Raw genomic sequence first — 17,090 nt, 5'->3', positions numbered from 1 at the left:
TAGATACACACTGAATGGATCAATGGGGAACTTTAATGTGGTATGGCATCCTTTAATTTCTTATGTAGAACAGCTGACAATGCACTTCGACTCTGGATAATGTGTGCTGCGTACAAAGTGATTGGGTAATTACATAATGGAACCCTTTAATTTTTTAAAATTTTTAATTTAATTTAACATTTTTTGTAGCGTTTTATACGTCTGTTATATGGCTCAGTGTTTATCTTACTTCTTGTATGTTTGAAAGACTGAATATGAATAAAAATACATTGATTATGAACAAATCTGACTGATATCTTTTGTTAATATTATTAGCAGGGGCAAAAAAGACATAACTCGAAAATGGTTGCGCAATGATCCCCCAACAACTGTTGTGAATGAAATTTATGACATGGAAAGACTGACCTTCTCATTAAGACTCACTACTGATAAATGTAAAACAAATATTGGGAAAAATGGAATGTGTATGTTAATCAAGAAATCCTTGAACCTGTATAATTCTATACTAATTTGTCCTGAACCTGTCTGTATTTTGTTTGTCTGGAGTTTGAACTTGGATGGTCTAATTGTTGTGGTCTGTCTTTTGTTTATTTGTTGTTGGGTTTTTTTTTCTTTTTTGTGTGTCATAAAATGTGGAGATACACATAAAGTATAAAAAAAACAATGGTTATGCAATCAAGTACTAAAAAAATATTTTAAAAAATACATTGATCAAAAAAAAGAAGTCCGTGAACTTACTTGACTATTCCATAACCGAGGCTGACGATAAGCACCAGGATGCGAGCCAGAGACCGTTTGAGAGCAGAGAGCAGCTCCGCAAAGATCACAGCACCTTGAACTGTGGGGAAAAAAACACGTATGGCGGTGAGATAAACATCGAGAAACAGCTTAATCCTTTAACCCCTGAGACGTTATTTCTGCTGTGAATCTGCACCTGTTTCAGGTTCATTAAAGCTGCTGTGAGTATGTGCTTGTGTTCCTTTTCTTCAGCGGTTTTGTTTTAGTGTGTGTTTTAGGGTCAAAACAGGTGGAAGAACAGAAAAAGACAAAGAGAGGAACTGAAGTTTGACAGGTTTGGACTAAATTAGGCATTAGAGTGTACATCAGGAAGAGATCTGGGTTTTCTGCTCCTGCCCTTCTATCCAGACTTACGAGGAGGAAGTATTTAAAATCATTTCTAAAGTTTTGGGTTTTAAAATCAACACATCATTCACTTCCCTCTTTCTTGGCCATGAACCTGATGGTCTAAGTAAGAATGACGCTTACCTCAAGGTCTTGCTGGCAGCAAGTAAAAAGACCATTACAAAATACTGGCTTAAGACAGAATGTCCACTGATGACTGTCTTTACTAATATAAAACATCTCCATTTATTAGAACAGATGAGCTACACCAGTGTTTTTCAACAATGGGGTCGCCTGAAATTTCGAGTAATTGATAAATATTACCAAAAAAATGATTAATAAAACAATATACGGTGAGTTGAGAGAGACTGTCACAATACATATAATTGTGAAACTGAAGCTGAAGCGCTGTGGTACTGTTTATTTTTCAAATCCATAATAATATACATTATATAGACTAAATGTCCTCTAAAATTAACGTTTATTTGCAATATAGTATAGCAAACTATTACAAAAAAAAACAAAAACAAATTAATTTTAGCAAAAAAATGTCTCTGTTTTGAATGTCTGGGGTCACTAGAAATTTGTGATGTTAAAATGGGGTCAGGAGTTAAAAAAGGTTGGGAACCACTGACCTACACAATAAAAACTGGGTGAAGAACATTGGGAAAAATGTCACGTTTACATAACCTGTGAGACAAATTTGTAAACTATTAAGTGTAAAAATTGTGTTGTTTGTCTGAGCAATGCGATCTTTGTAACCCCTTGACCTCATGACCTGTTCTGTTTTTTGTTTTTGAATCTGTAAAAAAAAAAAAGTTCATAAATAAAGAGTTAAAAAAAAAAAAAAAAGAGAGATTTAGGATGTTGAACATGAGCTGTGAACTGGGACACACTGAACAACAGCAAGGATTCAAATTTGGTCCCAGTAGTTTTAGTTTTGGGCTCTTTTTTTTGTAAATCAGTCCAGCTGCTTTTTGACACCTGTTTAACTCCATAAAACAGTTCAACGGTCAAAACTCAGTAAAAACAAAGTAGAAAAAATAAGGGAAAATCAGCACAACACTGGAAACAACAGGAAAAACAAAAAAAACACATGGAAAATGGTGTAAAAAAATCCCAAACCATCTATTTTTATAGTGAGTCCGTCTCACTCACTGTTCTGTGTTTTACCCTCCATTCCACAGGTGGTGGGGGGTGAACTGAGCATGCTCAGATGTCTATGGAAAGAACAAGGTCTATTCTATCAGAACAACAGGAAAGTTTTCTTATTGAGCAAACAGTTGAATTTGTATGAGTATTTAAAATAAATTATACATTCAGAACGCTCAGCACAGACACGTCAGGGGTTAAAGGGTTAAAACAAGACCATTCATGGACTCCACCGACCGTAGTCTCCTTTGTAACGGATGCTCTGGTACTCGGAGTAGAACACGGCTTTCTCCAACATCCCCAGGATGATGACAGCTCCAATCCAGAACTGGATCCGGAGCAGGTCCCTCCAGTAACAGGCGCACCAGAAGAGCCAGAGGGCCCCGAACAGGACGTAGACGATGCACATGACCATGAAGAACTGGAGGACGGACACAAAGAACACAGCCTCAGACTGGCTTCAACTACAGCTCAGGTTTAAAACAGGTCACAAAAATACAACTACAGTAAAACTAGTACAAAAACTGTGATTTAACTGAAATAAAAAACAAGAAAAATGAATTAACACTAAAATAGTAATGCAATACTAATTAAAATGTAACAAAAATGCAGGTAAAATCAGTTTACTTTGCATTATGATTGTTGATTATGATATAATATTTAAGAAAATGTCTTTGCACAATACTAGATTCTTAATAATCAGGGGTTTTGTAATTAATAGCTGTGAAAAGTTGTGCATTTTTTCATCTTTTTAACTTCTATAAATCAAGACTAAAGTTACAAACTAATAACTTCTGCATTCCACTAATTTACTACTCCTGAGCCAAAAATATATACACAAAAAAGACTACTATAAAATCATCACATATCAAAATTCTTTCTGCATAAATCTCTTAAATGACTTCAGCTTTGCTAAAAAACTAACAAAAATTCAAGAATATTCAGGATTGTAACCCTTTAAATGTCAATTTGAATATGTAATGCCACTTGTTTTATTAAAAAAAACAAAATGAGATGTTTTCCATATAATTTATGTGATTCATGGAATGTGACACTTTTAAATTATGTTATTATATATTATATGTTATATATGTTATTATCATTAACACTGATTTATTTGAACCTCATGGAAAATAATTCTTCATTGACTTACATTGAAACCACATTTTTTAATCTGACATAAAACCAACTAATGCAATGAATTCTGTGTTATTGATAATCTGACACGTCCAAGACCATGACCAAATATAACCAAAACAAATGACATCATGTATTTAAACTGGCATTTAAAAGGTTAAAATCCTGAAAATGGGTAAAAAATAATGTGGTAGATTTGAGCAGAGCTGAAGTAGTTTAAAAGATTTATGCAGAAAAAAGGCTAAAAAAAATATTGCTATATGATGATTTTACAGCAGAGGTTGTAAAAAGTGTCAGTTGTGAGTATTAGACCTGTAAGAGTAACTGAGATTAGCTTAAAAAAAACATTATAGTAAAAATGAATTCTATAAGCTGTAACACAAATATAATGATCAGAAAATCACAAAGAAAAATGACAAAAATGGGTCAGTAGGGGTCATAATCTGTAGTTTAGTAAATATTTAAGTTACTTACATGAATTTTTCAGCTTTTATAAATCTAGACTTTTACTCATTAAACCTCAAAAACAATACCTACACTGAACTGAATTAAACCTATTATATTCCTCAAACTGAACTTGTATTTGCACTTATAAAAGTAAACTAAATAAACAATAAACGGAAATAAAAAGTATAAAAACTCATCTATTCCAACTGACAAAGACATTCGATATGTTTTAAATTTTATAAAACAGCATCTTAATAAAGACTTTCATGGGAGAATATTAGTAAAATTAATAACCCCCCCTCCATGGGTTTACATGATGGTACAGACCATCATCAGGGGCCAATCAGCAGGAGAGGAGTAGTCATGTGGTCCCATCATCTCCACTTTCACTGGAGAAAAGAAACAAAAAAAGTCGAGTTTAGTGCAGGGGTTGGACCAGTGAAAAAACAGGAATAATAACCTATAAATAATCATCCAAATGTTCTCTTTGTTTTAGTGTGAAAAAATTCCAATCATGTTATGAAAATATGAATAATGTGAACAACCATGTCCACATTTATTTAAAAAAATAAGTGCAATTTCAACAATATTATTTCTCAGCTTCATATTGAAATAATTACAGATGACAGTGGATCCACAAATACACAAAACATTTATTAAAAGGTAGAATATTGGTTTAACTGAACTTATTTTTCAGGTTGTTCATATCTGTTCATGTTCTTCACATTTTACTGTTAAAGAACAGTTTCTATATGTAAATATTTTCTGATGTTTCTGTCGTTTATTTCTAATTTATGTGTCTATTTCTTTGTCATTTTAGAGGTGGAATGGAGTTGTTCCTCACTCGTGAAAGCAAAGTTGAGTTGTTCGGCGCCGATTTCATCATCTTCCACTCCGCGGAACATGGGCTGAACTTTGACGATGAACAGATATGGGCTGTCCTCCCACGCTTTGGCCACCGCACTCATGTCCTGAAGGATTTTAACACAACACACAGACGAAATAGGACTTTTTAATAAGTAACAGATACACAGGCTTCAGCTTACCTGCACAAGGAAATGTAGTTCATGACATTAATGACCCTAAAGCGCCTGGAAAAGCCAAGTACATGCACCACATTCACACCAATATTATAGAACAGTATGTGGACGGATAACTCAGTACGTAACAATACGATGTACGATGCAGGAGACTGGGGTTCAAATCCCGGCAAGACCAGTTATACTATTTTTTTAACAAAGATATCTACCTAAAAAAACTAAACTAAACTCCAATTTCCCAGTTTGGAATGAATAAAATACATCTATATATCTATATGACCACAAGTGGGTCAGACCAGTAAAATAATACATAATGTGTATTATATTTGATGATTGTAAATAATGTGTATTATACAATGTACACATAGTTATTTTAGAATGTCGTTATATAATTGTATAATGTAGGGATGCACTGATACCGATATCAGTGTGGGGTATCGATCCGATACTCAGCGTGTGTACTTGTACTCATAAAAGTACTCCAATACAACCGCACCAATACCACATACCACTTTTCAAAGAGCGACTGTGTGAGTTAGTGAAAAACTACTGACATACAGGGTGGGGAAGCAAAATTTACAATGAACATTTAGTTGTTTTTTCTCAGCAGGCACTACGTCAATTGTTTTGAAACCAAACATATATTGATGTCATAATCATACCTAACACTATTATCCATACCTTTTCAGAAACTTTTGCCCATATGAGTAATCAGGAAAGCAAACGTCAAAGAGTGTGTGATTTGCTGAATGCACTCGTCACACCAAAGGAGATTTCAAAAATAGTTGGAGTGTCCATAAAGACTGTTTATAATGGAAAGAAGAGAATGACTATGAGCAAAACTATTACGAGAAAGTCTGGAAGATACTATTAAAGAAGAATGGGAGAAGTTGTCACCCGAATATTTGAGGAACACTTGCACAAGTTTCAGGAAGTGTGTGAAGGCAGTTATTGAGAAAGAAGGAGGACACATAGAATAAAAACATTTTCTATTATGTCAATTTTCTTGTGGCAAATAAATTCTCATGACTTTCAATAAACTAACTGGTCATACACTGTCTTTCAATCCCTGCCTCAAAATATTGTAAATTTTGCTTCCCCACCCTGTATTTATGACAACTACCCTCATCAATATCAACGTTAGTATCAACATCAGTGTTACTTCTGTCGTCCCCATGTTTGTTATTACTGACTTTCTTCTTCTTCTCAAAAAACTTTACTTTTCTTCATGGTAAACTCACCTTTTCAGAATAGCCTACCCACCATAAGTTTTACTCTCCATTGTACATCTTCATTTCTATATATCGTAATTATTCTTTTATCTGTTTGTTTATTCTTTGTATTTTATGTGTTGTGTGCTTTATCTTGTTGTATAGTGTCCTTGGGTGTCTTGAAAGGTGCTTATAAAAAAATTTATCATTATCATTATAATTATTTGTCCAGTATGGTTAATTAAGAGCGGCGCCCCCTGGTGGATTAATTAACAAACGCTCATTCCAACACATTAAATGTCAGTAGCAGCACTTTGTTCCAGTCAGACTAATGACAACGACAATAAAGCACATTTACAAAAGGAACTAAGAACTGGAATGGGATTATTAAGTACTCATATCAGTACTCGATATCAGCAAGTACTCAAATGTAAGTACTTGTACTTGGTCTAGAAAAAAGGGGTATCGGTACATCCCTAGTATAATGTATTAATATACTGTCGCTGTCGGGCAGAAACCTCTTATGTCCAAAACGGTTATATTTCAAGAAACTGTAAAAACGGCGTATATGTATATATGTATAAATTTCACATATTAAATAAATAAACAAACACGTATTTCAATTCCTTTCTTATAATTCCAATTAAATGCTTGACAAATAAAAGGTCCACACATAAATTTGCTACAGTACATGATAAGTACTGAAAACATGTCTTACCGGTTTATCAGGCCAAGTAAACGTCTGGTTTGTTGGCTCACTCTGAACAGAAACAAAAACATACTTATTATAAAATACATTCATATTTACACAACATGGTCCCACATCATATAAACTATATGGACAAAAGTATTGGGACAGATCATGTCTACAGCTATAAGATGACCTGTTCATGAGGATTTGACATAAAAACATCAATATTTCCTTAAAGTTTAATGTTAGATTTTTCTTCCTTAGAGAGATGTGAAGAAAGTAGATGGAAATTATTATTTACAGTCAGAGCAGGAAAAATATTTTAGAAATTTAGAGGTAGAACATTTAAAAATCATAGTCATGGATAATAAAAAAAAAATCTATGCTGATAGAAATGAAGTAAAAACCATCTCTGAGGCATATAAAACTATATTCTGACATTAGTCATTATTGTTTTGTATCTCAGACAGAAACACCTGAATTCCACATACTTTTGTCCATATAGTGTATCTGTCTATGATGCAACACCCTGGTATACTGTGTATTTTGTGTGGTATTTATGGTACAGTGTTGACATTAAAGGTGGATTAAGTCAGGTAGAACAACACTGAAGGACGAGGAGTGAAATGTGTGACTCACCCCGGGGCTGGTGAGGGGCTGATAAGGGTTGAAATCTGAATAATACCCCTAGAAAGAAAAGAAAAACATATACACATTATATAAGATTAAAAGTAGTAGTAGAATATTTAGATCAGGGATGTCAAACTCATTTTAGTTCAGGTTCCACATACAAACCAATATGATCTAAAGCAAAATAATAACATAATAACCTAGAAATAATTACAACTCCAAATGTTTCTCTTTGTTTTAGCGCAAAAAAATAACATTAAATTATGAAAATATTTACATTTACAAATTATCCAAACAAAAAAGATGTGAATAACCTGAAAAAAATGAAATTTCTTAAGAAAATAAGTGAAATTTTAACAATATTCTGCCTAAACTCATCATTTACACATGTACATTATCGATCAGATCTACAAAGACACAAAACATTTAATAACAAATAGAATATTGGTAAAATTATACTTGATTTTCTTTAGACATTTCAGGTTTTTCATATCTCTTCAGGTTATTCACATTTCATTATTAAAGGATAGCTTGTAAATGTAACTGTTTTCAGAATTCGATGTTATTATTTGCATTAAAACAAAGACAAAAAATTTGGTGTTGTCATTATTTATAGGTAGAATGTACTATTATTTTATACATATTAAAACAAGAAGAAAATTTGGAGTCATTATTTATAGATTATTATTCATTAACCTAAATAAAAAAGAAGCTTTTATTTTAGCTACTTTTATTTGTATCTTTATCATCGGTTTTATATGATGTATAGATTGGATGGTGCTTTTAATTTTATTGTACATCTATTCTATTCTATTCTATTCTATTCTATTCTATTCTATTCTATTCTATTCTATTCTTCTTTTACCTTTGATCACAGTTGGTCTGTATTGAACTAAAATGCCCTTCATTGTGAATCTCTTCACGTCCCAAATTCACCCCTTGGACCGGATCGGACCCTTTGGCGGGCCGGTTTTGGCCCACAGGCCGCATGTTTGACACCCCTGACTTCGAGTAATCATACACTATCTGTTCATCCACAGCGATGGTTGGTATTTGAGGTGTTTTGTGGGTGAACGTCACTGACCTTCGGTAGGAACAGTGAGGAGCAGTTGTCGAAGTACATGTATCCTTGGCTGTAGAAGCCGCTCCATCCGTCCCTCAACATGTGGTCCAACCCGAACATGTTCATGGCTTTGTTGTCCTGCAGCAGAACACGGGAGAAAATCAGTCACATCATACTTCAGAACACAGGGGTCAAACATATGGTCCACGGACCAGAACCGGCCCACCAAAGGGTCCGATCCGACCAATGGAATGAATTTATGAGATGCAGAAATTACACTGAACATATTAATAACACTGGTCTGCAAGGAAAATACTTCCAGAATAAAAGTAATGAAATTGTACCACATGACAGTCACTGATAAAGAAAAATCAAGTCAAAAATGCTGGTTGGCTAAACTTTCCAAGATACAGCCTTGGGTCAAAATGTGAAATTCAAGAATTAACGAGAGAATGGGTTTGACTCAAAAGGAATATTTGTCTCAGAGCGACAAGATCTACTTCAAAACACTGTCTGCACATTAGAATACATTCACTTTACAGGTTCTATTTAGTGGGAGATTTATAAAACTATTAAATAAATGTACATAAACCAATATATATGTGTAATAACACTTAATCATAGACCTTGAAAACATCAGCAAACTGGCACTTTTGTCATTTATTTTCCAATTAATCTTATTAAAATACATAACATTTAGCACATTTAATCTCTGAAGCAAATCATTTCTAAAAAATTGTAGACCAGTGTTATTATTTTAGTTCAGGTTCCACATTCAGACCAATATGATCTACAGTGGATCAGAACCAGCAAAAATACTATCATAATAACCTATAAAAAATTACAACTACCAATTATTTTCTTTGTCTTAGAGTAAAAAAAGGAAAATTACATGAAAATGTTATACTTACAAACTATATTTTCACAAAAATATTTCACATTTATTCCTGTTTCTCTTGGTTTTGCATTTCATAAATTCATCCCAGAGTCCTGGTTGGACCCTTCAGTGGTCCGGTTCTGACCCGCGGGCCGTATGTGTGTGTTTGTTTCCAGACGTGGACGCTCACCGGTGTGTTGAAAACCTCATTATAACAAACAGACGACCTCAGGTACCAGCTGATGTTGAAGGCCAGGTTCCGGTCACATGGACCGCTATCAGCCTGGACTGTGAAGAAAAACAAAAGCAGTCACGGATCAGAACGGCTCGAAATCATGCGGTGGAGAAACACTCATAAGGATGAAAACAAAGCCTTTCCATTGTGTGGTTCCAACAACATTGAAGGTTAAATACATAAATACATTGTTACAAATATTAAATTATTTAACTAGTAGTATTGTGACTGCCTCCACCGCTACCGCTGCCACAATAATTCTAGTAAATTAGGCTACTGGTATTATTAAATATTTTTGTATTACAACAGTTATTATTTTCCCCTTCACTCCCCCCTCTCTTTTTCTCACTTTCATTTACACCCCCCTCTTCCCTTATCACCCCTAACCAAACGATATGGTTTAGTTGCTATTTACATTTATGATCTTTTTCTTTGTAATATGACGTTGTTGTTGTTGTTTGTCAATACTCTGTCATTGTTGTGGTTTTTGGTTTGTTTGTTTGTTTGTTTATTTCCCTTTGTTTATATGTTGTTGTTGTTTTTCTGTCCACACTGTCTTGTTAACTATCACTAATAAAAATTAAAAAAAGAAAAAAAAAAAAAACATTGAAGGTTTCAGACACTTACGTCCAGAGTGGAGTGTCAACAGAAGGTTCCTGTGGGGGGTTCTAAACTAAATGTGTTCTTCAGGAGTTCTGGAATATCTGGACTGTTTGGAGTTTCATCAACACACTGTTTATGTAACTGTATGTATGTCAGTGTCATTTTACCTGGAAAAGGAATATTCAGCTTAAATCAAAGTTAGAAAAGAAAGCACTGATAGTGGTGAAACTGATGATTTTATTCTATTTAAAGAGGCAACTTGTTTTATTTGTACTGTAAAATAAAAAACAAAGACCTAAAATTTTCATTAGTGTTTAGAATAAAGAGCTGCAAAGACCTGCTAAAGATGCCGATGTACTGGATTGTACAGATATGAAGTGAATTAATTAATTATTATTATTATTATTATTATTATTATTATTATTATTATTATTATTACTACTTGAGACAACTGTCCTAAATGTAACCAGTTTTCAGCAAAAATGAAGAACTGATTCAAAGAACCGTACAGGAACCACAAAATGTGCCAAGTCTAACGTCTCACCCTGTGGATAAAGGTAGAAAGTAAACATGATAAAGCACCACGGGGGTGAAACTACTCACATTTCATGTAAATAGTAGTGTTGGCGTACAGCGTCTTCCGAAACACTGCATCTTGTGTCTGAAAACAAAACACGGACATGACAGTTAGAGGGTGATGGGACTCTTACAGCAGAAACAGATGACAGATCAGGAAAGATAAGGTGAAGTGAGGTGAGGTGAGGTAAGATAAGATAAGATAAGATAAGATAAGATAAGATAAGATAAGATAAGATAAGATAAGATAAAACAAGCTAAGATACGATCAGATAAAACAAAGATAAGAGAAAATAACATAACATAAAGTATGATAAGATACGATAAGATAAAGCAAGATAAGATACGATGAAATAGCATACGATAAGATACAATACGATGAGATAAAACAAGATATATTAAAATAAGATGCAATAAAATAAAACAAGTTAAGATATGATACAATAAGATAAGAAACGATACGATAAGATAAAACAAGATAAGAGAAAATAAGATACGATAAGATACAATAAGACACGATACAATGAGATAAAACAAGATAAGATACGATACGATGACATAAAACAAAACAAGAGATGTTAAAATAAGATACGATAAGATAAAACAAGTTAAAATAAGATACGATACAATAAGTTAAGATAAGATAAGTTAAGCTACAATAAGCTACAATAAGATACAATATGATAAGATAAGATGAGATACGATACGATAAAACAAGATAAGATACGATCAGATAAAACAAAGATAAGAGAAAATAACATAACATAAAGTATGATAAGATACGATAAGATAAAGCAAGATAAGATACGATGAAATAGCATACGATAAGATACAATACGATGAGATAAAACAAGATATATTAAAATAAGATGCAATAAAATAAAACAAGTTAAGATATGATACAATAAGATAAGAAACAATACGATAAGATAAAACAAGATAAGAGAAAATAAGATACGATAAGATACAATAAGACACGATATAATGAGATAAAACAAGATAAGATACGATGACATAAAACAAAACAAGAGATGTTAAAATAAGATACGATAAGATAAAACAAGTTAAAATAAGATACGATACAATAAGTTAAGATAAGATAAGTTAAGCTACAATAAGATACAATATGATAAGATAAGATGAGATACGATACGATAAAACAAGATAAGATACGATCAGATAAAACAAAGATAAGAGAAAATAACATAACATAAAGTATGATAAGATACGATAAGATAAGATAAGCAAGATAAGATACGATGAAATAAGATACGATAAGGTGCGATAAGATACAATACGATGAGATAAAACAAGATATAGTTAAAATAAGATACAATAAATAAAACAAGTTAAGGATATGATACAATAGATAAGAAACAATACGATAAGATAAAACAAGATAAGAGAAAATAAGATACGATAAGATACAATAAGACACGCTACAATGAGATAAAACAAGATAAGATACGATGCATAAAACAAAAACAAGAGATGTTAAAATAAGATACGATAAGATAAACAAATTTAAAATAAGATACGATACAATAGTTAAGATAAGATAAGTTAAGCTAAATAAGCTACAATAAGATACAATATGATAGCTAAGATGAGATACGATACGATAAAACAAGATAAGATACGATCAGATAAAACAAAGATAAGAGAAAATAACATAACATAAAGTATGATAAGATACGATAAGATAAGATAAAGCAAGATAAGATACGATGCAATAAGATACGATAAGGTGCGATAAGATACAATCCGATGAGATAAAAACAAGATATGTTTAAAATAAGATACAATAAATAAAACAAGTTAAGGTTATGATACAATAAGATAAGAAACATACGATAAGATAAAACAAGATAAGAGAAAATAAGATACGATAAGATACAATAAGACACGATACAATGAGATAAAACAAGATAAGATACGATACGATGAGATAAAACAAAACAAGAGATGTTAAAATAAGATACGATAAGATAAAACAAGTTAAAATAAGATACGATACAATAAGATAAGATAAGATACGGTAGGACTTAATTGATCCCATCATGGGGAAATTACACAGCTGATAGCAACAAATACAAATACAAAGTGCAGGGAAGACAGAAAACAGAAACATCCACTAGTGAAACAAAAAATTTAAAGAGAAGAAAGAAAATCTGCCATTTTTTTAAGTACTATATAAATCTGTATACGAACATATACATTCCACCCAACAACCACCACCTGGTACTTCATCTTCTTTCACATGCACTGAAGTAAATGTCAGAGTCCTTCTTCCACCAGTCATTAAAAACATTAGCTCTGCAGACCAAATATATTTTGAAAAAGTTTGCCACTTTGCGTTGTGCTTAAATATATCAGCTTTTCCTGCTTCATAGCTGTTTGAAACACCTACTGAACGCTGCAGCGGGCTTTTATGAGTGATGTGCAGAACTAGAACCAAAATCTGAATTAAAAAAGATCTCACATTCATTCCATCAGAACAAGAGAAATAAATAAGGAGCCTAGATAAGTTTACAAGTGCTTTAAAACTTGATATCAGATTATATTTTTAAGATGTTTTAACTGTTGGGTTAAGTAAATATTTACCTACAGGGAGGTATGATTATGTCTATTTAAACTGTTGAGCAGACAGACTGATACTTCCTTAAGGATGATCTATTATAACTCGGGCTGTGTATCGGCAAGAATCTGGCGATACGATACAAATCATAATACTGGAATCACAATACAGTATATCACGATATATCACAATATTGTTATAAAGGCAATTTTTTATTGTTTTGTTTTGTTTGTTTGTTTTTTTTTAAAGATTTTTTAAAAGTTTTTTTTTTTTTTTTAACTATTTTTATTATCATTTATTCATTTTACATTCATTTATTCATATATATTTTTAAGATTTTTATATATTTTTAAGATTTTTTCCTGGAAGAACTGAATTACACCACAAATCTGCACAAATACTAAACATATTTTTATTTCATCAAAACAGAATCTAATGCTTTTTCACAAAATGTTCCTGTGTTCAAACTTAAATTATGTTTACAGACATTACAGTTTAAGATCCTGTTCAAATGTTCATATTCTATTAGTCAGAACTAACATCAGAACAGTATTTTTGTGCATCCCAAAAAAGGAATTAACATCTGCCTCATCAGACAGGAAAAAGTGCTTTAAGGATGCTTCAAATAAACATTATTTAATAAGAGTATTAAATTATAATAAATAAGATAAAACAATGAAGAAAACCAAAAGACAAAAATGAACCTCCACCATATCTGCATTTGACTAATACCTAAAAATATTGATACAGTACTTTAAATAACGATACAGTATTGCGAAATGAAATATCATGATATATTGCAGAACCAGTATTTTCTAACATCCCTAATTAGAACTGAATAAACTATTATTATCTCCTTAAAAACACACATTTACTTCCTCCTATTCTGTGCTTTAAATCTTTCGCATAATAAACCACCTGTCCTTTTACAAAACCCAATAATACTGAGGCTGTTAGCTTGTTTCATCTCTTTTACTATTATAATTACAATAATAAGGACAGTTTGAGGTTATTACTGACAGTGTAATAATATTTAACAGTGGTACATTACTATGGAAGTAAATCGGTCTCATCAGATTTTGAATGATAAAAGCAACTGAATTTCTCACACTGAATTTTTTGCACTGAAATTAAGTATCTGAATTTTTTCGGCATCACATGACCAACCTAACGTAACTTGATTGGCTGACTGGAGGTTCCACTTGAGATAGAATCATTGCTTGTCCTTGGTGTCCTGGATGTGGGATCTGAATTTTTGCTTCTAAATTTTTTGCATCGGAATTTTTTTAATTCTAAATTTATGAACATAGTAAAATTGAGAGACAAAAATTCAGATACTTAATTTCAGTGCAAAAAAATTAAGTTACTTAATTTTAGTTGAAAAAAAAAATTAGATACTTAATTTCAGTGCAAAAAAATATCAGATACTTAATTTTAGTTGAAAAACAAATTCAGATACTTAATTTCAGTTGAAAAAAACAAATTCAGATACTTAGTTTCAGTGCAAAAAATTTCAGATACTTAATTTCAGTTGAAAAAAAAACTTCAGATACTTAATTTCAGTTGAAAAAAAAAACAAATTCAGATACTTCATTTCAGTGCAAAAAAATTTCAGATACTTAATTTCAGTTGAAAAAAAAATCAGATACTTAATTTCAGTGCAAAAAAATTCAGATACCTAATTTCAGTTGAAAAAAAATTCAGATACTTAATTTCAGTCGAAAAAAACAAATTCAGATACTTAATTCCCAGTGAAAAAAAAAAAATTCAGATACTTAATTTCAGTGCAAAAAAATTTCAGATACTTAATTTCAGTTGAAAAAAACAAATTCAGATACTTAATTCCCAGTGCAAAAAAAAAAAAATCAGATTCTTAATTTAAGTGCTAAAAAATTCAGTGCTAGAAATTAAACGGCTATTTTAATTCCAAATCTGATGAGACAGATATACTTCCATACATTTCATTTTGCTGGTATATTTATTCATAATATGACAGGTTAGCTGCTTTACCTGCATCTCAGTAAGTTAGCATAAGTCAGTGCTCTGTTAACTGACCTAAATGACACCTTTAACTTAAATTATTCAAGCTGGAAATGTGACAACCATAAAGCCCACCGTATCTGACAGGTGTCATATTATCAACACAGCTGGTCATCAGTAATGTCAGCTGAAGCAGACGGCTAACTGAAGCTAGCATCCCCGGCTAAAGCAGCAGCAGCTACAGCAGCTTTGACACGACAAACTGTTCCACACCCGCACCAACCCCAGAGCCGGCGGGGTCACACTGACCGAGTTGATGAACACCTTCCATACGGACACCTCCGCCGCAGCCCCGGCCCGGAAAAGAAAGGGAAAAAGCAGCAAACATAACCGGCGCGACTGTGCATCTGGCATCTTCATTTGTGCATCACATACATGGAGTTCACACTCACATCCGCGTCCAGTTCCGGGCCGGAAGCGGAAGTAGTTCACAGCCCGGGCACGAGAGGGCGGCAGAGGGCGGCCATATTGGACCGGGCAACACTGTGTGATTAAACAGGAAAAGGCGTTTGGATGGAAGTAAACCTGTCTTATCAGATTTGGAATTATAAAAGCCACTGAACTTTTTTGCACTAAAATTAAGTATCTGAATTTTTTTTTCAACTGAAATTAAGTATCTGAATTTGTTTTTTTCAACTGAAATTAAGTATCTGAATTTTTTTTTTCAACTGAAATTAAGTATCTGAATTTGTTTTTTTCAACTGAAATTAAGAATCTGAATTTTTTTTCAACTTAAATTAAGTATCTGAATTTTTTTTTTTCTTTTTTTTTTTGCAGTGAAATTAAGTATCTGAATTTGTTTTTTTTTCCAACTGAAATTAAGTATCTGAATTTTTTTTTTTTCAACTGAAATTAAGTATCTGATTTTTTTTTTTTTTTTGCACTAGAATTAAGTATCTGAATTTGTTTTTTTCAACTGAAATTAAGTATCTGAATTCTTTTTTTTCAACTGAAATTAAGTATCTGTTTTCTTTTTTTCTTTTTTTTGCACTGAAATTAAGTATCTGAATTTGTTTTTTTCAACTGAAATTAAGAATCTGAATTTTTTTTCAACTTAAATTAAGTATCTGAATTTTTTTTTTTTTTCTTTTTTTTTTTGCAGTGAAATTAAGTATCTGAATTTTTTTTTTTCAACTGAAATTAAGTATCTGATTTTTTTTTTTTTTTGCACTAGAATTAAGTATCTGAATTTTTTTTTCAACTGAAATTAAGTATCTGAATTTTTTTTTTTTTTTTTTGCACTGAAATTAAGTATCTGGAATTTTTGGCACTGAAATTAAGTATCTAATTTTGTTTTTTTCAACTGAAATTAAGTATCTGAATTTTTTTTCAACTGAAATTAAGTATCTGAATTTTTTTTTCAACTGAAATTAAGTATCTGAAAAATTTTTTTTGCACTGAAATTAAGTATCTGAATTTTTTTTGCACTGAAATTAAGTATCTGAATTTTTGTCTCTCAATTTTACTATGTTCATAAATTTAGAATTAAAAAAATTCAGATGCAAAAAATTCAGAACTAAAAAATTCAGATGCAAAAAATTGAGATCCCACATCCGGAACACCAAGGATAAGGAATGATTCTATCTCAAGTGGAACCTCCAGCCAGCCAATCAATTACGTTAGGTTGGTCATGTGACGCCGAAAAAATTCAGATACTTAATTTCAGTGCAAAAAAAATTCAGTGCAAG

General features: G+C 31.9%; 1 protein-coding gene across 1 annotated transcript in view; it reads right to left on the bottom strand.

The window, feature by feature from the left end:
- The window catches only part of LOC115414183 (transmembrane protein 87A-like), a 34,028-nt gene extending 18,216 nt beyond the window's left edge, over positions 1-15,812 (bottom strand). Inside the window, exons 1-10 of the mRNA XM_030127404.1 lie at positions 15,652-15,812; positions 10,812-10,869; positions 9,561-9,658; positions 8,515-8,631; positions 7,440-7,487; positions 6,828-6,869; positions 4,703-4,829; positions 4,186-4,247; positions 2,512-2,695; positions 739-838 (exon numbers count right to left, since the gene is read on the bottom strand). Of these exons, the coding sequence (XP_029983264.1) occupies positions 739-838; positions 2,512-2,695; positions 4,186-4,247; positions 4,703-4,829; positions 6,828-6,869; positions 7,440-7,487; positions 8,515-8,631; positions 9,561-9,658; positions 10,812-10,869; positions 15,652-15,762 (947 nt within the window). The 5' untranslated portion in view covers positions 15,763-15,812. The remainder of the gene's footprint in view (positions 1-738; positions 839-2,511; positions 2,696-4,185; positions 4,248-4,702; positions 4,830-6,827; positions 6,870-7,439; positions 7,488-8,514; positions 8,632-9,560; positions 9,659-10,811; positions 10,870-15,651) is intronic.
- Positions 15,813-17,090: the final 1,278 nt, after the last annotated feature.

Source organism: Sphaeramia orbicularis, chromosome 22 (assembly GCF_902148855.1).
Source record: "Sphaeramia orbicularis chromosome 22, fSphaOr1.1, whole genome shotgun sequence".
NCBI lineage: Eukaryota > Metazoa > Chordata > Actinopteri > Kurtiformes > Apogonidae > Sphaeramia > Sphaeramia orbicularis.
This window is presented reverse-complemented; position numbering and strand designations above follow the sequence as displayed.